This window comes from Hemitrygon akajei, chromosome 17 (assembly GCF_048418815.1).
Source record: "Hemitrygon akajei chromosome 17, sHemAka1.3, whole genome shotgun sequence".
Lineage (NCBI taxonomy): Eukaryota > Metazoa > Chordata > Chondrichthyes > Myliobatiformes > Dasyatidae > Hemitrygon > Hemitrygon akajei.
Window position 1 is genome coordinate 29,995,190 of NC_133140.1, and position 23,857 is coordinate 30,019,046.

A 23,857-nucleotide genomic window follows, 5' to 3' on the forward strand; every position below is an offset into this window, starting at 1 on the left:
GCATCAGAACTTAAAATTAAAATGAGTATCAAGAACGTAAAAAGTTAGATGGTAACAAGAAACAAGTGTCCAGTTCTTAACAGAAGAAAATGACACTTCCACTTGTTACAATACTGGCCATTACCTCAGCCCATCAGAGATGTGGATGCAATGGTTGGAGACATTGGCCTCTGGTGCTGATAAGCTCCTTTTCAAATCACCTCCTTGCACACAAGGAATGTAGCAACAGCCTGTGTGCCAATGCATTAACAGGGAAAGTGACAAATAAATAATGAGATTTCACAAGATCCTCAAGAAGACCTAAATGTCACTGAGCAGCTTCAGGTCAAGCTCGCTCGTGATCTTGAGTTATTCTATTAATGGAAGCTGGGCAGGTTCAACCTTGGAGCAATCTGAGAGCAACTGTATATTCAGAGCAGAGCTAGAAAAGATTTTTAGATATCATGGAAAAAGGGATATGGGGTTGGTTCAGGAAAATAATGTTTCCTGAACACAACATTATCCAATGACTTACCTTGCATATTCTAATGGTATTTACCATTTTGTTCAGGACTGTTTATTTTCAAAGCCTATGAGAGTAAAACCTATTAATATCCATTTGCCAATTGGAAGTGTGACTGATTGGAAAGGATGCAAAATTAAAGCATTTACCATCTGATGAAAACCTGTTCTCAAATTCAGAAGAAAAAATGGACTACTGGAATATTGGCAAGAGGAATTGGTTCATTATTTATAGCAAAACCCTTATGGCTTTCTCTTATTTCTCAAATGCCTTGTGTGCTTCATGGCATTGTTGTTAGTACATTGTAATTCTGGCTTTGGACAACTAAAACAAAAACACTGTGGATTACAGGTGCTAAATAAAACTGGTTTAATATGCTGGTGGCCATGTAAATTTGGCAAGTGGATTTATAGATATCAACTGGATCTGAAAGTGCGCGCGCACACACACACGATTTTAACAAGGAGTGTATTCAAAATGGTGATGTACAAATGATTTCATGCAGTTTTTAAGTTGGAATGGATGGCATTTCTAAGGTGAAGCAATTTGGCATTAATGCTGTGGGAGTCTGTTTTTTACTTTGGAACTGCTTACATTACTCTTCATTCCTTTAGTTTTTCCATGTGGTTTGGCCTACATGTAAAATTTTGATAAATTGCTATGTTTCTCTATAATTAGCTCCTCACTAAACACTCCACATTTTTTTTCTGTATTTCTATTTTATTCTGAGCACTAAAATTCTAAATATTTAATAATCTCATTGCTTGGAATTATATGATACTTGGGTACAATGACTTATGACAAAGTTAGTTAGATCAAAATATGATGTCATAACCAGCCAGTAACTGTTGTGTGATGTGTTTTTGAATGATTGTTGATGCCTGCATGGCATTACTTTGATTTATGTTTCCTTATAAGGCATAACTGAGTTATTTTTAGAATTTTCTGAAACGATCACTATTTCTGCTTTCACTGTCCATTTAGGAAGTATTGTGTAACAGTGATCCTTTCTGGGATTGTACCACATTGTCATCTTTCCAGATTGCCATCAGCTTTTACATTTTAGCCACCACTTCAAAAGTTTGTTTTGAAACTGATTCACTCTCTTTATATTTAAACAAGCATATTTGCAGAACAAAATGTAAGCAGCTGCTGAAATGTCCTGATCCAGCCCATGAATGTAAATGAACAAGCACAAAACAGAATAAAGCCTATTTTATAGGGCATTTAATTACATATAAAATAGTTTCTTGCTTTCCTCCAGATCCACCGTTGCCTTTGTTGTTCCCGTGATAGGTAACTGTTAGAGTCAGAGAGAAGTACAGCACAGAAGCAGACCCCCTTGGCCCATCTAGTCCATGCTGAAACTATTTAAACTGCCTAGTCCCAATGACCTGCACTGGGACTACAGCCTCCATATCCCTATTATCTCTGTATCTATCCAAACTTCACCTAAACATTGGAATTGAGCTCACATGAATCACTTGTGCTGACAGCTCATTCCACACTCACACTGAGTGTGAGTGAAGAAGTTTCCCCTTGTGTTCCCCTTAAGCTTCTCACCTTTCACCCTTAACCTATGACCTCTGGCTGTAGTCCCACCCGCCCTCAGTGAAAAAAGCCTGCTTACTTTTTCCCTATCTATACCACTCATAATTTTGTATACCACTATCAAATCACCTCTCAATCTGAAATGAAATGAAATATTTTTATTGTCATTGCATATTACAATTTTCATGCACCAATACAGCGAAAATGAGTTTGCAACTCTCGTACTCAGTGCTATAAAACAACAAATAAAATAAATAAACAATAAATAAAATCAAGTAACCAGCCAGTACAAGCAATATCCAGCAGTACAAAAGCTCAACTCAGATGCATGACAGCCATAAAGCCAGTATTAAAAGTAGCAATATAACACATTTATGGATGATGCTTGATCAATTGGTTCAGAGCAATTATAGCTCTGAGGAAAAAGCTATTTTTCAGTCTGGAAGTGCAGGCATAGAAAATCTTATAATGTCTGCCAGATGGAAGAAGTTCAAACAGATGATTGCATGGGTGTGTATTGTCCTTACAGATGCTTGTAGCTTTCCTTAGGCAGCGTGAGCTGTAGGTGTCCTCCAGGGCTGGGAGCTGTGTCCTGATGATCTTCTGTGCACTAGAGACTACCCGCTGAAGTGCTTTCCTATCAGCTGCTGTACATCTGAGATACCACACAGAGATGCAGTATGTTAAGATGCTCTCTGTGGTGCAGCGGTAAAAGGTCAGTTAGACCAGCTTTCTTCAGTCTCCTGAGGAAAAACAAGCATTGCTGTGCTTTCTTAACAATTGTTGTGGTGTTAGTGGACCATGCAAGGTCTTCAGAGGTATGTATTCCCAGAAACCTGAAACTGGACACTCTCTCCACTATGTCTCCGTTAATGTAGACTGGAGCAGACTCGTCACCCTGTGACTTTCCAAAGTTGATAATTAGCTCCTTAGTCTTTGCTGTATTAAGAGACAGGTTGTTCTCTGAGCACCATCTCACTAAGTTCTGTACCTCCGCTCTGTACACTCAATCTTCTACGTTGTAAAGAATACTGTGCTAACCTATTCGGCCCTCCCTTATAACTCGGGTCCTCCAAACCCAGAAATATCCTTGTCATTTTTTTCTGTACTCTGTATTATCATCTTATCTGTAGATAAGTGACCACCGCAATCTGAAGGTAGAGCGTTCCTATGAAACTGTTTGTAATCCGAAATGTTGTAAAGCGAAGAAGCAATTGCCATTAATTTATATGGGAAAATTTTTGGAGTGTTCCCAGACCCAAAAAAATAACCTACCAAATCAAAGCAAATAACACATAAAGCCTAAAATAACACTAACATGTAGTAAAAGCAGGAATGATATAATAAATTTACATGCTATATAAAGTAAAAATATTGTAAGTACGGTGTAGTTTCACTTATCAAACTCGGGAAGGCAGCGAACCAAAATCGATCTGGAGAAAAAAATCGGCACATACATGCATACGTATGCAAGTGTGTACATGTGTACACGCATATGCACGTAAACACATGCGCAAACAACTGCTCGCACAAGGCTTCATGATCATTGTAGTCTTTCTTGGGGTAAACACACGTATAAAGTGGGCGTCTTTCTTTCGTAAAAGCAAAAATCCTCTTTGGTTAGCGAAAACAGGTACTAATGTAAGTCTTTCGTAACAGCGAGCTGTTGTAAATCGAACGTGTGAAAAGCAGGGGCCACCTGTACCCCAAATTAGAGCTCACCAACGTCCTGTACGACTTCAACAAAACAGCCCATCTCCTGTACTCAATGCTTTGATTTTTGAAGGTCATTGTGTAAAAAGCTTTCTTTACGAATGTGATGCCACTTTCAATGAATTATGGACCTGTATTCCTAGATCCCTCTGTTCTACCACACTCCTCACGGTAGGTTGGTCCTACTGAAGTGCAAAACCTCACACTTGTCTGCATTAAATTCCATCTGCCATTTTCACCCTATTTTTCCAGCTGATGCAGATCCCTCTGCAAGCCACAATAGCCTTCACTGCTGTTCCCTACATCCCCAACCTTGGTGTCATCTGCAAATTTGCTGATCCAGTTAACTGCATCATCATCCATATCAATGATATAGATGACAAACAGCAACGGACCCAGCACTGATCCCTGCAGCACACCACTAGTCACAGGCCCCCAGTCAAAGAGGCAATCATCCACTACCACTCTCTGGCTTCTCCCACAAAGCTAATGTCTAATCTAATTCACTATCTCATCCTGAATGCTGAGTGTATGCATTTTCTTAACCAGCTTTCACATGGGACCTTGTCAAATGCCTTACTCAGGTCCATGTAGACAACATCCACTGCCTCTGCCTTCATCTACTTCCCTAGTAACTTCCTCAAAACTCTGAAAGATTGGTTAGATATGACCTACCATGCACAAAGCCGTACTGACTATCCTTAATCAGTCCACGTCTATTCCAGTATTTATATATCTGGTCCGTTAGAATATCTTCTAATAACTTTCCCACAGATGATGTTAGACTCACTGGCCTATAATTTCCTGGTCTCTGTTCGGAGTCTTTTTAAAATAGTGGAACAACACTGGCTATCCTCCAATCCTCTGGTACCTCTCCTATCTCTGCTAGGACCCCAGTAATTTCTGCACTTGCCTCCCGTAGGGTCAGAGGGAACACTTTGTGTGGCCCTAGGGATTTATCCACCCTGATTTGCCTCAGGGTAGCAAACACTTCCTTCTGTGCAAACTGTACAGGGCCCTGAAGGTGATGGCACTTTGCCTTTCTTCTACAGACCCTGTATCTGTCTCCTGAGACAAAGAAGGCATTTCAGTTCCCCCTCCCCCATCTGTTTTGACTCCACACATGAATTACCATTCTGGTCCTCCGGAGGACCAATCCTTTTGCTCTTAACATACCTTAGAATCCCTTAGATTCTCCTTCACCTTGTCTGCTAGAGCAACTTCATCCCACCTTTTAGCCTTCCTGATTTCTTTTTTAAGTGTTCTCTTGTATTTCTTGCACTCCATAAGTACCTAATTTGTTCCTACTTGCCTATACCTGTTAATCAGGGCTTCAATATCTCCTGAAAATCAAGGTTCCCTACACTTGTTATCTTAACCTTTTATTCTGACAGGCACATACAGGCTTTGCACTCTCAAAATTTCGTTTTTGAAAGCCTCCCACTTTCCAAGTACACCTTTGCCAGAAAACAGCCTGTCACAATCCACACTTGCCAGATCATTTCCAACACCATCAAAATCGGTCTTTCTCCAATTTAGAATCTCAACCCACGGACCAGTCCTATCTTTTTGCATATTTACTTTAAATCTAATGGCATTGTGGTCACTGGATACAAAGTGTTTCCCTACACAAACTTCTGTCACCTGCCCTCTCTCATTCCCTAATAGCAGATCCAGTATTGCACATTCTCTCATTGGGACTTCTACGTACTGATGAAGGAAACTTTTTCCTGAACACAGTAAGTCTCCCTTTCCATCCACAGTAAGGCCTGTTGGAATTTGCTATATCATTCTTATTCACAGCCTATTGTGAGAGAAAGGGAGCTAAATGCTTAGCAAAAAGAATAGTGTGTTCCTGGCTGAGGTTTCTGATTCTAGTCACCTTAAAAGTATGCTATTAAAGAAAGGAAATTGTTGCCAAAGTTTAAGCCTGTACTCTCTTTGTAATCTAATCAAATTAAGGCTTTTAGACCATGAAACAGAATTCACTAGTTGGTTGTTATTTTAATATTTCATTTATATGTTACCTGAGATCTGATAACTTGTATTAACATGGGATGATTATTGTTGGGAACCATCTCTGGCATCATCAAATGAAGTCTGGTTTAGTATCACAAAGGAAGATATTCAGTTGTTAGGATCTTTGGCTGAAAATGCAGATTTTAAAGGAAGGACAAGAGGGTTATGGAGAGATCAGAGCTTGGAGTTGAAAAGCGTAGCAGTCAATGGTGGAGATTGAAAATCCGACAGTGCAAAGTTGCTTGTGTTAGCTTATTCCATGAGGCAGCACAGTAGCGTAGACATTAGCGCAATCACCTTACAGCACCAGTGGTCACCAATATGGATTTGATTCCAGTCTCTGTCTGTAAGGAGTTGGTACATTCTCCCCATGACCACATGGGTTTCTCCTGGGTGCACTGCTTTCCTCCTGCGTTCCAAAGGCATACAGTTAGGGTTAGTAAGCCGTGAGCATACTATGTTCCTGAGGGATGGTCAGCACAATCCTTGGACTGTTGGTCATTAATGCAAAATGATGTATGCTTTGATGTACGTGTGACAAACAAAGCCAATTTTCATCTTTTTTATTTGCTTATCCCAAGGACGGGATTGTATAGTGGAGGAGTCTGGGGCTTGATTTCAGATTGAAGGTAACTGGGGTTGGGGGTTTTGGAGTGAGGATTGCTGTACTGGGGATGTTGGACAAATGATTTGGGTAGGTGGGAGTCAATGCAAGGTTGGCTGAGGATGTTTACGGAAAATTGGTGGGAGTGGTGGATAATTGGTGGCTCAGGAAATCTGCAGCATGGTGATGGATAAGACTAATCAATGATGCAAGCCACTTAACTGGAAAAGAAAGGGTAGCAGACCTGGTTGGATCGGGCCCTTAGTAACTAACTGTGTGAGGTCTCAAAGCAACAGTTGTGCTAGTACTCTTGTTGCCCCATAAGCGAGGGCATAATAGCAAGTGAGCATTGGATGTTGTTTGACGCCACTGCAACTATCCAGCAGCCTCTGAGCTTGTGCATGGAAATATCAACAAGTGTAATCGGCAGCCTTCGACTCAGTCCTGGAAATTGCCTTCAGTCTTGCATTCTTGCTTTAGTTTAGAGTGACTTTCATTCTGGAAGAAGAGGTAAAGTCATTACTTATTATCCACCATCTCCAAACCTCATGTGTATAAAAGTCGGTTAGCAGGAAATCCTTTGAAAGAAATGAAAATATAATTTATGTTATTCGTCTCACACATGATGGTAACATAAGTGGTTAAGGCAGTGGACTCATAGCCTAGTGGCTCAGATGAACAAGCCATTTAAGAGTTCAGGACAGCGTGCTTCTGTTAGGGTGAAGAGCAGACATACCAAGTTCAGCAATGAGAGATATCAAGGCTCTGGTCAGGAAAAACAAAGAAGTAAATATCACTTTTAGGCAGCAGAGTACATTTAGATTCCTCAATGAATATAAAAAGATTAAGGACAAGTTTAAGAGGAAAATCAGGAGGACTACAAAAGAGTATGATATGGACTTGGTAGGCAGGGTTAAAGATAATCCCCAGAGAATCTTCATTTATATTAACAGGAAAAAGGTGAATAGGTAGAGACAAGGTCTTCTCAAAAACCATCAGGGACCACCATGTGTGGAGCCATAAAAGAAGGTCGGATTGCTGCCTGGACTAGAGGGCCTAAGTGAAAGGGCAAGGTTGGCCATGCTGGATCTTTAATTCTTGGAGCACAGGAGAAAGAGAGGTGACCTCCTAGAAGTTTATTAAATTGTGAAGGGTATAGATAAGGTATGGTCATAGCCCTTTCCCCAGAGTTGGGCATTCTAAAATAGAGAGCAGAGATACAAGAAGGGTGAGATTTAAAGGAGACATATGAGATAACGTCTTTACACAGAGGGCAGTGAGTACCTGGAATGAGGTGCTAGAGGAAGTGGACAAGATGGGTATGATAGAGGCATGAGGATGGGTGCCTGGAGGGAAGAGGACTGGAGGGTTATAGCAGAGAAGATGCTCTGTTTGGCATGGTCCAAGTTGACCAAAGGACTGTTTTCATGCAGTATCATTCTATCACTTAAGGCAGCCCTGAGTTGAAAACTCACCCTGGCATCCGCAAATGATATATTCAGTGAATAATTTGGAATTTGAAATAAAACTAGTAATGGTGTAGTCAATGATGATTGCCATTAGTTAGTTCACTGATTGCACTGGGGAGAAAACCTGACATTTTGAAGGAGATCCAGGCCCCATGAATGTTGTTGACTCTGAAGTGGCCAGCAGCCAGTGAGTTTGAGGGAATTTAGAGGTGGGCAATAAATACTGGCATTGTTGGTGTTGCCCAGACCACTTTGTTTCTTTCCTCTCCAACAAAAATGAACAGTGTTTTCTCTTTATCTAGAATGCACTGAAGCACGAGGATGGTGAAGATGACGGGAACACTCCAAATGCACGGCGGGATAGAAGGAAGCTGACTGCTAATGTCGATGATGGACGAAAAAACAGACGATCTGCAGGACAAAATATGGCCGAGCTGTCACCAACCAGGCCAGCGGAGGCTACTGTTCACAAACTCGTCCCTGAAGGAATAAGCCCCAGCAGTCACACAACACATGACATTAAGTCTTCAAAGGCGATTTGCATCCATCCAGAGCAACCTGACAACCAAACACAACCTACAATAACTTCAGCCGCACCTGCAAGCCCAGAAAGAGACCTAAACTCGCCATCTGCAAACCAAGAGTAAGTTGCTGTTTTGTGTAAAATTGGTTTGTTATTGCTAATGGTTTTACGCTGGGTAGAGTGCATGTCATTTGATGCTGTAGTATAGTTATGAACGTAAACTTTGACCACTAAGGAGGCAATGCTGAGGTCCAACTATACCAAATAAGTGAATGAGCATTTTTGTTTAGAAGATTGAGTGTAGTGAACCATTCCCCTACTTTACTAATATCTATATTTTTAAATAAAAACAATAATATAAAACAATTTGGACCATTCACAGATTATGGAATATGCTGGATAAATGTGCATGCTTTCTTGTTTTAAGCTTACAGATCTTTGCAGCTGTTGCTCATTTTAAAATTTGTTCCAGTTATACCAGTTCAGCTGTATTTTAAAGAGGACGGTCAATTAGTTGTCAATAATACTACCAACTAAGAAGAATTTAATGTGTTTAATTCATTGAATAATGCGTATCACTGCATAGCATATAGTTCAGTGGTTATGCATCCCAGAGAAAAAATCCATGATATTATGACGGTACAAATGTATTTTAATTGATTGTGCTGATCTTGGAATTTTTGGCCCCTTGCCTTCTAACTACAGAGTAGTACTTTCTGCTCGGATTTGTATAAAAGTCGAAAGCAAAAGGCAGATTGGTTTCCAGCCTAACAGGAAGCATTACTGTGTTGAAAGCTGGCTAATTAAGATACTTCAATCCTGAAGAAGGGTCTCGGCCGAAATGTTTACTCTTTTCCATAGATGCTGCTTGACCTGCTGAGTTCCTCCAGTATTTTGTGTGGGTTCAAATACTGTTATCATTTTATATTGGAGTTGACTTAATATTTTTGATGTTAATATTTTCTCCTTCATCTGATGCCCTAGGTTGAGTTGAGCCCAGAAGCAAAATTGGACTTTTGTGTGTCTGAGGCATTTTTCATACCCATACATGAAAGTCTAAATGTAACCTTACTTCATGCCTTGTAGATATAACCTTACCGTGTAACCTTACCATGCCTTGTAGAAATATTCCTGCTGCCCTGATCTGTACAACTGGATTGTCAAAATGGGAAGAATCCACAGCCTGCCTGACATTCCAGGTTTAGAGGGCATTAGGCCTTGAACATCAGTGTAATGGAATGGGACTCCTTGCTCTGAAGTGGCAAGTTCTTAGTGCCTGTTGCAGGATAATGAAAATAGTTTTTTTCTAATGTGCTATGTATTTACACCATAGTAATTGTCCAGAACTAAATAACCAAAATTCAGTGCCAAGGAACAAAACTAATAAGATTTATAACAATCATGTTAATGACTTTTACAATACACATGGTTTCCACATAGGTTTAACCAACTGAGCCACTAAAGCCAGAAATCTCTCCTCTGTTCTGAGTTAACTGATCAGAGTTGGGGTAGAAGTAGAGTCGATTCATTGTCTTTGGTGCCCATTGATAATGGAGAAGGGAATTGAAAAGGCTAAGGCTTGGCTCAAACCCTGACGGTGTCCTGCATCGTCTAACAGCACTTAATCTCTTAATCGCCAGAAAAGGAAAGTGTTGCCAGGCAGCATCTGTGGAGTGAGAAACAGTCAGTGCTTCATGCCCGTGATGTGAAATAAATCATAGTTATTTTCTTCCTTTCAATTAGACGCCTGACTTCTGTATCACTGGAGTGTGTTCATAGGATTGTAACTCTAGGAATCTCCAAGGAAGTGAAAGCTAAATGTTGAGGAAATGAACATAGTCCTAATGACAGAAAATAATGCCTACATATAATACATGGTTACATCACGGAATGAAGACACTTGAAAACATGTAAGAAGTGGAAATAGATATTCCCAATCTCTCCCATTTTGTAGTGTATTCTGATTTTGTGTGCAGACCCTGTGCACTTCCCTATATCACATGATATTTTTAAATTGTGCAACATTAAACAAACCCTCACTGGCAGTAATCTCCAGCAGACATAGACTTTGGCTTCTGTAAAGTAAAAAAAAATCATTAAAAATACAAATGTAAAAGTTAAATATTAACAAAGATGGTATTTGTAATTAGATACTGTATATATACATTTTTGTTGTATTCCTGAAAGAAATACATATTTTCTGGTTTGCATCTGTTGCAGTCTGGACAGTATTAAATCATGCAGTTACATGCAGTTGTTAGGATGTAGAATTTGCTGCCTGAAAGGGTGGTGGAAGCAAATTCAATAACTTTCTGAGGGAATTGGACATATGCCGCAAAGGAAAGTGTTGCAAAGGGGAAAGAGGCAAAGTGGATCATGCTTTCAAAGGGATGACATGATTCTGCCCTGCACCTTTTGCTCTATGGTATGCATTAATTTGTACCCACAGGGCTGACTGGTGTTTCAAATGATTGTGTTTCATCTTTGAAGTATTGTGCATTGCATCATGGCTGATCATTTGCCAATGAAAAGAACTGGAAATTGTTTATTATTTTCCTGTCATGATAGCCCTATATTCATTAACTAAGAGTTAGAATACCCTCATCATTTATGAAAAAGACTGTTACAATACAAATGCTGGTCACAATGATCATTACTTAATGCAGATGAATTGAACATAAGTCACTACTGTAGGTAGCAATGCTTGTTTACAGAAAATAAGCCATCAAAACCTAGATCTTGCTTCTAACTGCAATTAAACATACTAAAGACTGTATGTAAAATCCATATAGATAAAATCTATATTGCCACTAATAGGAAACTTTAGATTTCAAACAATTTTAAAATACATTCTTCTTCTACTTCCTAGTGCCTAATGTTTAATTTAAAAATTCATATGCAGTATAACAGCAGCATTTGGCATGTTCAGCTTTCAGCATTGTTGAGGATCCCTTCCCACAATCTCTTTGACCTCCTTCCATCAGGAAAATAGAAATGCCGCATAAGAACAAGGACTAATATGATGGGCAACAGCTTCTTCCCCCAGGCTGTGAGACTTCTGAACACCCTGCTACCTCCCAGTACACTTTATGACAGCGCCAGTAGAAGTATACTGTTATATATTATAACTGTATGTCATATATGCATATAACATGCATCTACAGAATACTTATTTATCTGTTAATATTATTCTATGTGCTGTTTGTGATGTATGCACTGTGTTTTGCACTTTGGTTCCTGAGGAACGTTGTTTCATTTAGCTGTATCGTTGAATGACAATGAATTTAACTTGAACAATCCAGCTTCATACTGGTTTTGGAAGCTTGTTGATTAGTACCGAGGGGATGGTGGTGTTCAATGCCAAGCTGCAATAGACAAACGACAGCCTAATGTATGTTTTGCTGTTGTCCAGATGCTCCAAAGCTGTCTAGAGAGCCGGTGACATTGTATCCACTGTAGACCTGTTGCGATGGTAGGCAAATTGCAGTGGGTCCAGGGCATTACTCCGGCAGGAGTTAATTCCAGCCATGACCAACAACTCAAAGCACTTCATCACGGCAGATGTGACTGCTACCAGCAGTCATTAGGGCAGTTTATCATGTTCTTCTTGGGCACTGGTATGATTTTGAAGCAGGTTGGACCCTCTGACTGCAGCAGTAAGAGGTAAAAGCTGCCCCTGAACACTCCAGCACAGATTTTCAGTACCATGCCAATTACATCATTAGGGCCTGCCAGCTTGCATCGGTTCACCATCTTGAAGTTTGTTCTGACCACAGCCTTCAAGACAGATAACAGGGTTGCCAGATGCTGTGGGGATTTGCAGACGCACAATGCTACTCTCTCTTTCAAAGCATGCATAAAATGGGTTGACCTCATCGGAGAGTGAAACACCATTGCTAACAATGCTGTTAAGTTTCACGTTATAGGGAGTATTGGCGTGCAAGCACTGCCACGGCCGTTGTGCGTGTCTAACTTCATATGGAATTGTCTTTTTGCTCTCACAATAGACTTCCATAGGTCATACCTGGACCTCCTGTAGGGTTCTGTCTCACTAATGTTGAATGCCACAGATCTAGCTCCCAGCAGACTGCAGATTTATTTCATTTATTTAGTAATACAGCCCGGAACTGGTCCTTCTGACCCAATGAGACCCGCCGCCCAGCAGCTCACCTATTTAACCTGACCCTAATCACAGGAGAGTTTACAATGACCAGTCCACCTACTAACAGGTCTGTCTGTCGACTGTGCAAGGAAACTGAAGTCCCTGGGAGAAGCCCACGTGTACACGGGAAGAACTTTCTTACAGAGGACGCCGGAACTGAACTCTGAACTCCGACACCCTGAGCTGAGCTTGCACTAACCGCTACACCACTGTGGCACAGGACCTTGGTGTGTTCTCAAAGGCACACACACTTATCCACAGGCGTCTCGATGAAGTTGGTGACACCATGACGGATTCATTCTGATCCAGAGATGAATCCCTGAATATAGTCCAGTTTACTCATTCAAATCAGCCCTATAGATGATGATAATGTCACATTGGCTAAAGATTTTGGTGAACTGAGTCCTGCTTGGGGAGAAATTGCACAATTTAAAAATTGTGAAAAGACATTGCAGTGCTTAAATGGGGTTACTGTAAAACGTGTGCCGATCTATAACCTTTATCAATGGGAATACACTTGGCCTCCTCAAGCTACAGAAACCTGAAGTGATGATCAAGAGGGAGGCAATAACTCTTTTTCTATATAGATCAGTATTGTCAAATGCATGTTAATGCAAGTTTACAAATGCAATACTTAATTTCTCATAAGCCAGCCATCCTCACAAGGTTCTAACCCTTTCATAAGTATCTCAACAGTGGCTTAGAGTTGTTAGATATTGTGGCACTGGCATTGATTCTGCCAATATCTCTACAAGGTCTCTGAAGAGATCATTTGTTCAGAGTGAAAACAGAAATTGCTGGAGGCACGGTATCAGCACTAACACTGGATCTTCAACCATAAACATTAGCTCCATTTCTTTCTTAATGGATACTGTGCAACCTCCAGAATTGTCTTTACAGTCGGCCCTCCACTTGGATGCTCAAGTCAATGGACTTTAGGACCCGGTGGAGCTCTGGAGCTTATTTAACCTGTCTCAGTGCAGTGGATTTTATGACCCGGCAGAGCTCGGGACCTGCTGCCTGCAGTATTTCTGTTCTGGAAAACAATCACGATTGATAATAAAGTGGAAATAATAAAGTGATCGGAAAGAGGTGAAACGCTATCGGTCATTGGAAAAGTGTTAGGCAATAGTCGGTCAACGATCGGAACAAATTTAAAGGATTAATTACAATTATTGTAATTATTACTAAGCAACGCAGTGGTTTAATTATTGAAATAGATGCGTTTTTTAAGTGTTTTATATGCATAGAAAGGTAAAATATATACTATATACTAAGACAAACGCTAAATAATACCAGATATCCCTGTTCCGACTTAGAGAACTTCTGTTTTTTTCGATTCCCAATCTGCAGTAACCTATGCACATCTTCCCGTGTACTTTAAATCATCTCTAGATTACTTATAATACCTAACACAAAGTAAATGTTATGTAAATAGTTGTTATACTGTATTGTTTAGGGAATAATGACACGAAAAAAAGGTCTGTACATGCTCAAACAACAAGTGCTGTAGAGAGAACTTCAGGTTTTCCCGATCCGCAGTTGGTTGAATCCGCGCATGCGGAACCCATGGATAAGGAGGGCCGACTGTATTTGCAGATTTCCAGTATCTGCAATTGGTTGATATTCAATTGAAAATTGGACCATTTAGCCTGTGGTGTACTCCCCTTATATCCTTCTCAAATGTACATCTGCCTTCTCCTCTAGATCCTTTTCTACTGCTCTTTGTGAGGAGTTTCCCAAGTCTGTTCAACCCATTGCATAAAGAAAAGAATGCCATAATTTTCCCCTTCTTTCCATAGGGGTTGCTTTACCATTATGATATTAAAATAGTATCTGCTCAATTAATGCTGGAGGACCTCTGGTCTTCAGTCCGTCTCATGGCAGCTTTGACCAGGTGGGAAGCCTTGACATCACTCTCAGTGAAATAGTTCTTGGACCCTGATGGAACCCAGATACCATATTAGAAAATGACCTTATCATCTGAGCTTTCAAATTATAAATGATGTAGAGTAGAGCCACTTCCACTGTCCATTGCCAGGTCAAGCAGAAACTCATTTATTATGAGCTATAAGCGGATAGAGGCCCATTCACCTTGCTGAGTGTGGTTCACACACTCTCTCTGATTGTGCATTGCGAAGTATTCTGAGGAACACACACAAAATGCTGGACGAACTCAGCAGGTCATGCAGTACCTATGTAAATAGAAACATAGAAAACCTACAGCACAATACAGGCCCTTTGGTCCACAAAGCTGTGCTGAACATGTCCTTACCTTAAGGGTTACCCATAGCCCTCTATTTTTCTGAGCTCCATGTATCTGTCCAGGAGCCTCTTAAAAGACCCCGTTGTATCCATTTCCACCACCATTGCCGGCAGCCAATTCCACACACTCACCACTCTCTGCGTAAAATAACTTACCCCTGACATTTCTGCTGTACCTACTTCCAAGCACCTTAAAACTGTGCCTTCTCGTTCTAGCCATTTCAGCCCTGAGGAAAAGCCTCTGACTATCCACACGATCAATACCTCTCATCATCTTATACTCCTCTATCAGGTCACCGCTCATTCTCCGATGCTCCAAGGGAAAAAGGCCGAGTTCTCTCAACCTATTCTCATAAGGCATGCTTCCCAATCCAGACAACATCCTTGTAAATTTCCTCTGCACCTTTTCTATGGTTACCATATCCTTCCTGTAGTGAGGCGACCAGAACTGAGCACAGTACTCCAAGTGGGGTCTGACCAGGGTCCTATATAGCTGCAACATTACCTCTCGGCTCCTAAATGCAATCCCACAATTGATGAAGGCCAATGCACCATATGCTTTCTTAGCCAAGTGAAATTCGACATTTCTGGCCGACCCTTCATCAGGACCGGAAAGGAAGGGGGAAGAAGCCAAAATAAGAAGGTGGGGTGGGGAGAGGGTGTGTGATTTGGGGAAAAGAGTACAATCTAGAAGGCGATGGGTAAAGGCAGTTGGGTGGAGGAGGAAGAAAGAAGCAGAGGGGTGATAGATGGAAAAGGTAAAGGACTGGGAAAGAAGGAATCTGATACATTTATTGAGATAAGGTCCATCCAATGCAAATACATACAGTTATCAGCACTTAGCCAGTCAGGTGCAGATGAGCTCATGATAAGCCATTTCTAACATTGTTCTCTTTGTGTGATCAGTGTATCAGTGATCAGTGTTATCAGTGTGATAAGTGTGAGGTTCTACATTTTGGCAGGAATAATCCAAATAGAACATACAGGGTAAATGGTAGGGCATTGAGGAATGCAGTGGAACAGACAGATCTAGGAATAACAGTGCATAGTTCCTTGAAGGTGCAGTCTCATGTAGATAGGGTGGTGAAGAAGGCTTTTGGAACGCTGGCCTTTATAAATCAGAGCATTGAGTACAAAAGTTGGGAAGTAATGTTAAAATTGTACAAGGCATTGGTAAAGCCAAATTTGGAATATTGTGTACAGTTCTGGTCACCGAATTATAGGAAAGATATCAATAAATTAGAGAGAGTGCAGAGACGATTTACTAGGATGTTACCTGGGTTTCAGCACTTAAGTTACAGGGAAAGGTTGAACAAGTTAGGTCTCTATTCATTGGAGCGTAGAAGGTTGAGGGGGGATTTGATCGAGGTATTTAAAATGTTGAGAGGAATAGATAGAGTTGACGTGAATAGGCTGTTTCCATTGAGAGTAGGGGAGATTCAAACGAGAGGACATGATTTGAGAGTTAGGGGGCAAAAGTTTAAGGGAAACACGAGGGGGTATTTCTTTACTCAGAGAGTGATAGCTGTGTGGAATGAGCTTCCTGTAGAAGTAGTAGAGGCCAGTTCAGTTGTGTCATTTAAGGTAAAATTGGATAGGTATATGGACAGGAAAGGAGTGGAGGGTTATGGGCTGAGTGCGGGTAGGTGGGACTAGGTGAGATTAAGAGTTCGGCACGGACTAGGAGGGCCGGAATGGCCTGTTTCCGTGCTGTGATTGTTATATTGTTATATGAAGACCCCATAACATTGTGCTTTCATGCTCAGCTATAATCTCTTGGTATGCAGTTATTCTGGCTGGGCATTGGATTACTCTGGCATCATCTCTGGAGGCTTTCTAGAGCTAACTCTGCTACCACTTTCAAGCTATCCCTATTAGCTTCCTGCACTCCAACATATCTCCCTATGATGTAATGGGATAGGAATGACTCAAGCGCATAATTCATGGGTTACTACTCCAGTTTATGTTATGTAATCCTTGTACTTCTTTCATTGTGTTGGGCCATCAAGGAAAACACCAGTAAACTGTTTTGTCTTGGTATTGAAGACTAAGTACTGACTAGATTACTGAGAAAACCCTGCTGTTGCTCTTCCAAATATGGTTACCAGATCTATCTCTAAAGCAGATTGGGCTTCAGATGAATGTTTCTTCTGGTAGGTGGCACCTTCAGCAGGTGGTCTGGCACTCCTTTAGTACCATATTAAAGAGTTAGTCCAGATTGTATATTCACATCGCTTTTCTGTATGCCTGAAATTTACCCCTACCTCAACAGTGTGAGATGAGTGTATCCCCAACTGGTCCAACTGTAACAACATGAACATGACTGTGGGGAAAATAGGGTGAAAGTGTCTTTATGCAGTGATTTGCGTACTTCTCTCTTGGTGTTACTATCTTTCACAAATGATCAGGCATCTTCAATCCTTTACCATTATAACGGTAAAATGAAAACAAAAATGACTTTACTCTTTTCTATCTATTTTCTATCCCAACATCTGAATTTTGCACTGATTAATCTACAGAACAGCTGAAGGAGATACTTCAAACCGTAAAATAAAACAGTTTAAATTTTCCAAAGCAGTTTTCTTGATTGCTTCTGTTGATTTTAGCCAGTTTCACGTTATCTGAAAATATCGTAGCAAGGCGATAAGTGTGATGCTATTCCCGCTGGGAGTGCTCTGGAGTTTTGCGTGTAATTTGGGTGCTGTCTGTGAGGATTTGTACGTGTTCTCCGTGAACTACATGAGTTTCCTCCAGGTGTCCCTACAGCCTAGAGACGTACTAGTTAGTAGGTTAACCGGACGTTGTAAATTCTCCTCTAAATTCAGTGGGTGGTTTGCTGGGTGGTGCAGCTCATTGGGTCAGAAGGGCCTGTTCCACATTGCATCTCTAAATAAATAAAATTTTTAAAAATAATTTCATGTGTATGGCAAGATCTGTGCACATTTAAGAGCTTCTCTGGATGGAGATCAAGGTGACAATGGTACATGGGGTTGCTGAAGATGAAATAACCAGTCTCAAATCAGTGCCTTCAGAGAGCTTCACTGAGTGGTCATCACTTGCCACTTGTGGTATTGTAAGTTTATTCATTGAGTTAGTTGGAACTTCCCTGTTGTCTTAGAAGTTCTATTCAGTTCTGTTTTTAAACCAGGCTTCAGTTTACTTCTAGTTCTTGAAAGATCTAAGCAAGATTGATGATAAAGAACTTTGTACGCAGAGGATAATGGCCAAATGCTGTCAGAATCATAAATCAGTTCATAATAACTTTCATGCTAAAAATGAATAGTTTCAGCAAGTTGTTCAGATAGAGCAGGACCCATCTTTCACACTTGACTTTGAACCTCGTTTAGGCTGAGAACACTTTTCCTGTTTACTGACCAGTACATGGCATACCACAAAGCACAACAAGAGTCTCACCAGAGGTTATACAGGGGTTATGGAAAAATGAAAGTTAGCATAGTTGTGATGAGGTAATCAGAGAAAAATGTGAAAACCTGGAAGAAGAATTGTACCAGTTTTTCATATCTGGTGATCTTATTTCTGGTATTCATACTTGGATAAAAAACAAAACCTATTATTTATAGTAATTTGAGGCAGGTGTTCCAACACTTTTTGTACAAATTAGTATAATCTCAAAGTACTGTACATGTTATCAGAAGCTAGAAGCTGTTATTTGTAAGTTCCAGATAAGAAGTTATGAATTAGTATGCACAGAAGAGCTTTGGTATGGGAAAATCTTATCAAAGTTTTCACCTTTAAAGTCAGAAACCAAGTTATATCTCATAAGTGATATTCTGCATTTTCAGCCTTTTCTTGAGTATGTTTTCTGTAAACGTTTTAGACTTTGGAAACATTACAACAAAACTGAAATCAGAGTTTAAACAAAAAAGACTATTGAAGCTTTCTAAAATAAAATACTTAATTCTAAATACAGCAGATTCCAGTTAATTGGAACACACTGGGAAAAGTTAATTTCGGCCCAATTAAGCGATTGCCTCAATTAGCCAGAATTTCATGGAAGTAGTTAAAAAGGTACTAAAAAAGGCATACTACCATTTAACTGAGTAACAAATTATGCATGTAAATGAAATACAGAACAAATGAGAGCAATATCAGTGTTACTAAAGTACTATAAAACTGTGTATTAGTTCTTCATAGTTATTGATGGAGGAGTTGTATGTTGCTGTGTCCTTTTGATTGATTGTAAATAAACCAAATCAGCACAGACACCTTGTGCAGGTAATGAACTGCCTTCATTGCCTTCTGGCATGACATAGTGTCATAATCCAACAATAAATTTTCTGGCAACCTGTGAAGTCACTAGTTCAAGTTCAGACGTGTCATCTTCATCATTTTCCTTGCCTTCATACTCCCACTGCTTTTTGAAACATTGTCTGTTGGCACAAGTGGATAATATGACACAAGCACACAGAACTGATGCTATTTAAAAACGATGGAGTGTTTAACCTCGACTGATGCTAATTAGACAACTGTCTCCTGTCCCAGTTAAGTGGCATAGTGTCCCAAATAAACAAAACAAATTCCAGCTATTTTCTGAATGAGTGTTTTTTCTGTAAGAGTTGTCCTAAATAAGAGCATGACATAGGAGCAGAGTCTGCTGCACCATTCCTTCACGGCTGACTTATTATCCCTCTTAACCCCATTCTTCTGCCTTCTTCCCGTAATCTTTGATGCCCAGACTAACAAAGATTTAAATATACTCAATGACTTGGCCTCAATAGATTTAACACCCTCTGGCTAAAGAAATTCCTTCTCATCTCTGTTCTAAATGGACATCCCTCTATTCTGAGGCTGTGCCCGCTGATCCTTGTCTCACCCAGTACAAGAAACATCTTCCCAATATCCACTCCATTTAGACTTCTCAATATTGGTAGGCTTCAATGAGATTCCCACCTCATTCTTTTGAACTCCAGTGGGTACAGGCCCTGAGCCGTCAATAGGTCCTCATATGTTAACCCTTTCCTTCCTGGAATCATTCTCATGAACCTCCTCTGGACCCTCTCCAATGCCAGCACATCTTTAGATAAAGGGCCTAAGACTGCTCACAATACTCCAGGTGTGGTCTGACCAATGCATTATAAAGCCTCAGCATCATTATATTCTAGTCCTCTTGAAATGAATGCTAACATTGCATTTGCCTTCCTCACCACTGACTCAACCTGCGAATTAACCTTTAGGGAATCCTGCACAAGGACTCCCAAGTCCCTTTGTAGCATTTGATTTTTGAAATTTTTCCCATTTAGAAAATAGTTTACAGCTTTATTCCTTAAAGCAATGTGCATGACCATCATGTCCCTACATTATATTCTATTTGCCACATGTTTGCCTGTTCTCCCTAGCTATCTTAAGTCCTTCTGCAGACTCCCTGCTTCCTCAACACTATTTGCCCCTACCCCGTCTTTGTATTGTCTGCAAGCTTGGCCACAAAGCCATCAATTCTGTCATCCAAATCATTGACATATAACATGAAACGAGGTGGTACCAATACCAGTCCCCATGGAACACCACTAGTCACTAGTAAGCAACCAGAAGAGGGCCCTTTTTTCTGTTCTTTTGCCTCCAACCAGTCAGCCAATCTTCTATACATGTTAATATCTTTCCTGTAATACCATGGGCTCTTATCTTGTTAAGCAGCCTCATGTGTGGCATGTTACGTATTCAGGCAATAATAAATATATGTGAGTTAGGCAAGGGTTTTAATAACAAATAACACGTTTATTAAACACTGAAAACAAACCCCCCCAAAGTAAACAAACACTAACGTAACTGGAAATCAGCTGCTGTGCGGCAGCTTAAACAGTTCTTAAAGTGATGTTGCAAAAACAGTTTTTTAAAGTGGTATTGCCAAAAGTTCAAAATGCTCAGTCCATTTAAAAGGAGAGACTTTTTAAGACGATTTAAATTTTCTTTCACGTCGGTTTTCTTCAGTCTCCAAAGTCGAACTCTTCCCACGAAGAATTTTATGAAACGTAACGGCTTAAAGGCACTGACCTTTCCTTCCACACTGTCCTCAATCTTTTCTGCTACCCAGCAGAGATTAACACGAGAACAGTCAACGAATTCCTTCTGAATAAGGATGAAATAAGGTCGAACCTGTTTCACTGTCGAAATTCGATTCTCCTCGATCTTTAACTCCCGAACTCCGATCTTCACTCTCCACTGATTCTTAACTAGCAGTATTATAAAGAAACTGCTGGCAATGACCTTTTAAACTTTAGGCATTAGATAAAACTTCATCTTTCAACTAAACTGCATCATCACATTAAATCACACAATGGCATGAAGTCAACATGGTAAATCCAGCCATGAACTGCCCCACCCCACAGTGAGGGGTCCTCCTCTTATACCCTGTAAAAAAAAACCTGTCACATGATCTCTACTGGCGGGAAAATGATGTCACTCCACCATCACAAGACCATTACCTCAAGTCCAGTATAGCTTCAACCCCAGTCACGTGACAAGGGTACCACTGTCACGTGTCACGAGTACGTAACAGGTAACATTGCAAAGGCCTCAACAGATTTGCCAGGCAAGAATTCCCCATGCTGATTTTGGCCAGTTTTATCATGTACCGCCAAGTGCCTGAAACCTTATCCTTTGGATTCCAACTTCTTTTCTACCACTGAAGTCAGACTAACTGGCCTATACTTTCCTTTCTTCTGCCTTCCTCCCTTCTTAAAGAGTGGAGTGACATTTGGAATTTTCCAATTCTCTGTTACCATTCTAGAATTCAGTGATTCTTGAAACATCACTACTAATACCTCCACAATCTCTTCAGCTACCTCCTTCAGAACCTTGGAGTGCTGTCCGACTCATCCAGGTGACTTATCTACCTTCAGACTTATCAGCTTCACAAGCACCTTCTCCTTAGTAATAGAAATTATACCCAATTCTGCACCCTGACACACTCGAATATCTGGCCTACTACTAGTGTCCTCCACAGTGAAAACTGATGCAAAATACTTATTAAGTTTATCTGCCGTTTCTTTGCCCCTATTACTACCTCTCCAGCATCATTTTCCAGCAGTTCGATATCCACTCTCACCTCTCTTTTACTCTCTATGTATCTGACAAAAATTTTTAGTATCCTCTTTGATATTATTGGCTAGCTTATGTCCATATTTCATTTTTCCTCTCCTTATATTTTTAATTGCCTGAAGTGATTAACTGTTGGCCCAATTAACCAAAATCCACTTTATCTCCTGGGATCGTGTGTTCATCTATGTATCTAAGCTACTTGAACTTATTGTTTCTGCATGTGATTGGCATGAAATACAATTCAACTCCCAAAACAGTATAAAATTAAATAGAAGTGCCAGCTTTATCAAAATGTAATATTGATTTATTCTTATGGTGCAATATTAACACAGATGGAATTCTTGACTAGCTCCACCGTGTGTCAGCTGTGAGTTTTGCATTTCAGAGTTTGCAAGCCTTTCTGTTGCAGTTTAAGAACTTGCGTGAAGCTATTCATAAAAATAAATAGCTGCAAAATATGTTTTGTATTGAAAATTGGAAATCAGCAAACTACACATTCTAGTTTTTACTACCCAATGTATTTAAATGTCTTACATTTTCAGTGAGAAAAATGTAATGATGCAACTTGGTTCCCTTACCCAATGGTTTTTGAAATGCATCTTGAGCAAATTAATATGTATCCTTACATCTGTTAACATAGAGCTCAGATACAGCCCAAACACTCAGACGCCCGATCTGAGAACCAGGCATAGATGAAAGTTTATCAAGGCCAGGCAGCACCTGCAGTAATGAACAGAAGACTTCCTTGACTGAGAGTGTCTTTGACATGAAAGTGTTTTTGACTCCAGACTGAACAGCACTAACCTAGCCCAGAAGGACTTGGATGGGCGGAACACAACTTGACAGCTGGTAAATAGTGACAACTGGGCCAGATAGTGGATGGACTATTCAACATTTTCCAAAGTTCTATTGATGGTAGAACAGTTCTGACAAAATCGTAGGTCACAAAAGTAAGTCCTTCATTAAGAAGAAAGGGAAGAGAAAAGTATAGACCTGAGTAAAACTCCATTACTTTACTTGGGATGGTGCTGCTCCAGCAGGTCTTGGGTGTTATTACAATTAATATTTGAACACTTCTAATTGTTTTAAGTGTTGCACAGTGCAGTAGTATAACAAATTTTCCAGTGAACCCCCATGTTAAGTTTCAAGGATGGGAACTGGGGCTTTGGTCTTTTTGAAGGAATTGAAACTCCGTGAGTCAGACATGGCACCTTTCAGGATATCTGAGCAATTAGATACCTGGAGTTTTGATTGTAGTTAGCTGAAGGAAAAAATGCTAGAACATATTATTTAGGAATGACAACTTAGTAATGCGATTGAGCAAAATCAATGTGGATTTACTAAATAGAAATCAAATTTGGCAAAGCTGTTAATTTTGTTTTGAGGTTTCAGTAAAATGAATAGTTAAGGCAATCGGTGCATATAGTATGCCGGGGTTTTCAGGAGGCCTTGTACAATATCATGGGACAGATTGCTTAAATTAGAGCACATTGGATTAAGAGGCAAATTGGGCTAGATCCCATTCCCTGATAAGGTCTTCCCTCAGACTTTGTGGGAGGCTTGTTCAAAAATTGCAGGGGCCCTTTATTTAAAATATCCTTAGCCACGGGACTGGAGGATAGCTTATGTTATTCCAATATTCAAGAACATCTCTCGGAATAAGTTGGGAAATTGTAGGCCAGTGGGCCTGATGTCAGTAGTGAGTAACATATTGGAAGGCATTCTGAGGATGGAGAATGGCTGATTAGGGATAGTCAACGTTGGAGTTGCAGATAGCACAATACTATTGCAGCTCAAGGCATCAAGAGTTCCAAGTTCAATTCCTGAGTCCTCTGTGAGGAGCTTATATTTCTGTCCCGTGAGCATGTGGGCTCCGTCTGGGTGCTCCAGTTTCCTCCCACAGTCCAAAGGCTTACTGTTTAGTAGGTTAACTGGTCATTGTAAGTTGTCCTGTGAATAGGCTAGGGTTAAATAGGTGGGTTGCTAGGTGAGG

The 23,857-nt window shown here is 40.3% G+C and overlaps 1 protein-coding gene across 4 annotated transcripts in view; it reads left to right on the forward strand.

Annotated features, from left to right (window-relative positions):
- Positions 1-23,857, forward strand: part of fhod1 (formin homology 2 domain containing 1) — a 305,371-nt gene that overhangs the window by 212,962 nt on the left and 68,552 nt on the right. For all 4 annotated transcript variants that reach the window (XM_073069862.1, XM_073069863.1, XM_073069864.1 and 1 more), the window contains exon 10: positions 8,161-8,501. In XM_073069862.1, coding sequence (XP_072925963.1) covers positions 8,161-8,501 — 341 coding nt within the window. The remainder of the gene's footprint in view (positions 1-8,160; positions 8,502-23,857) is intronic.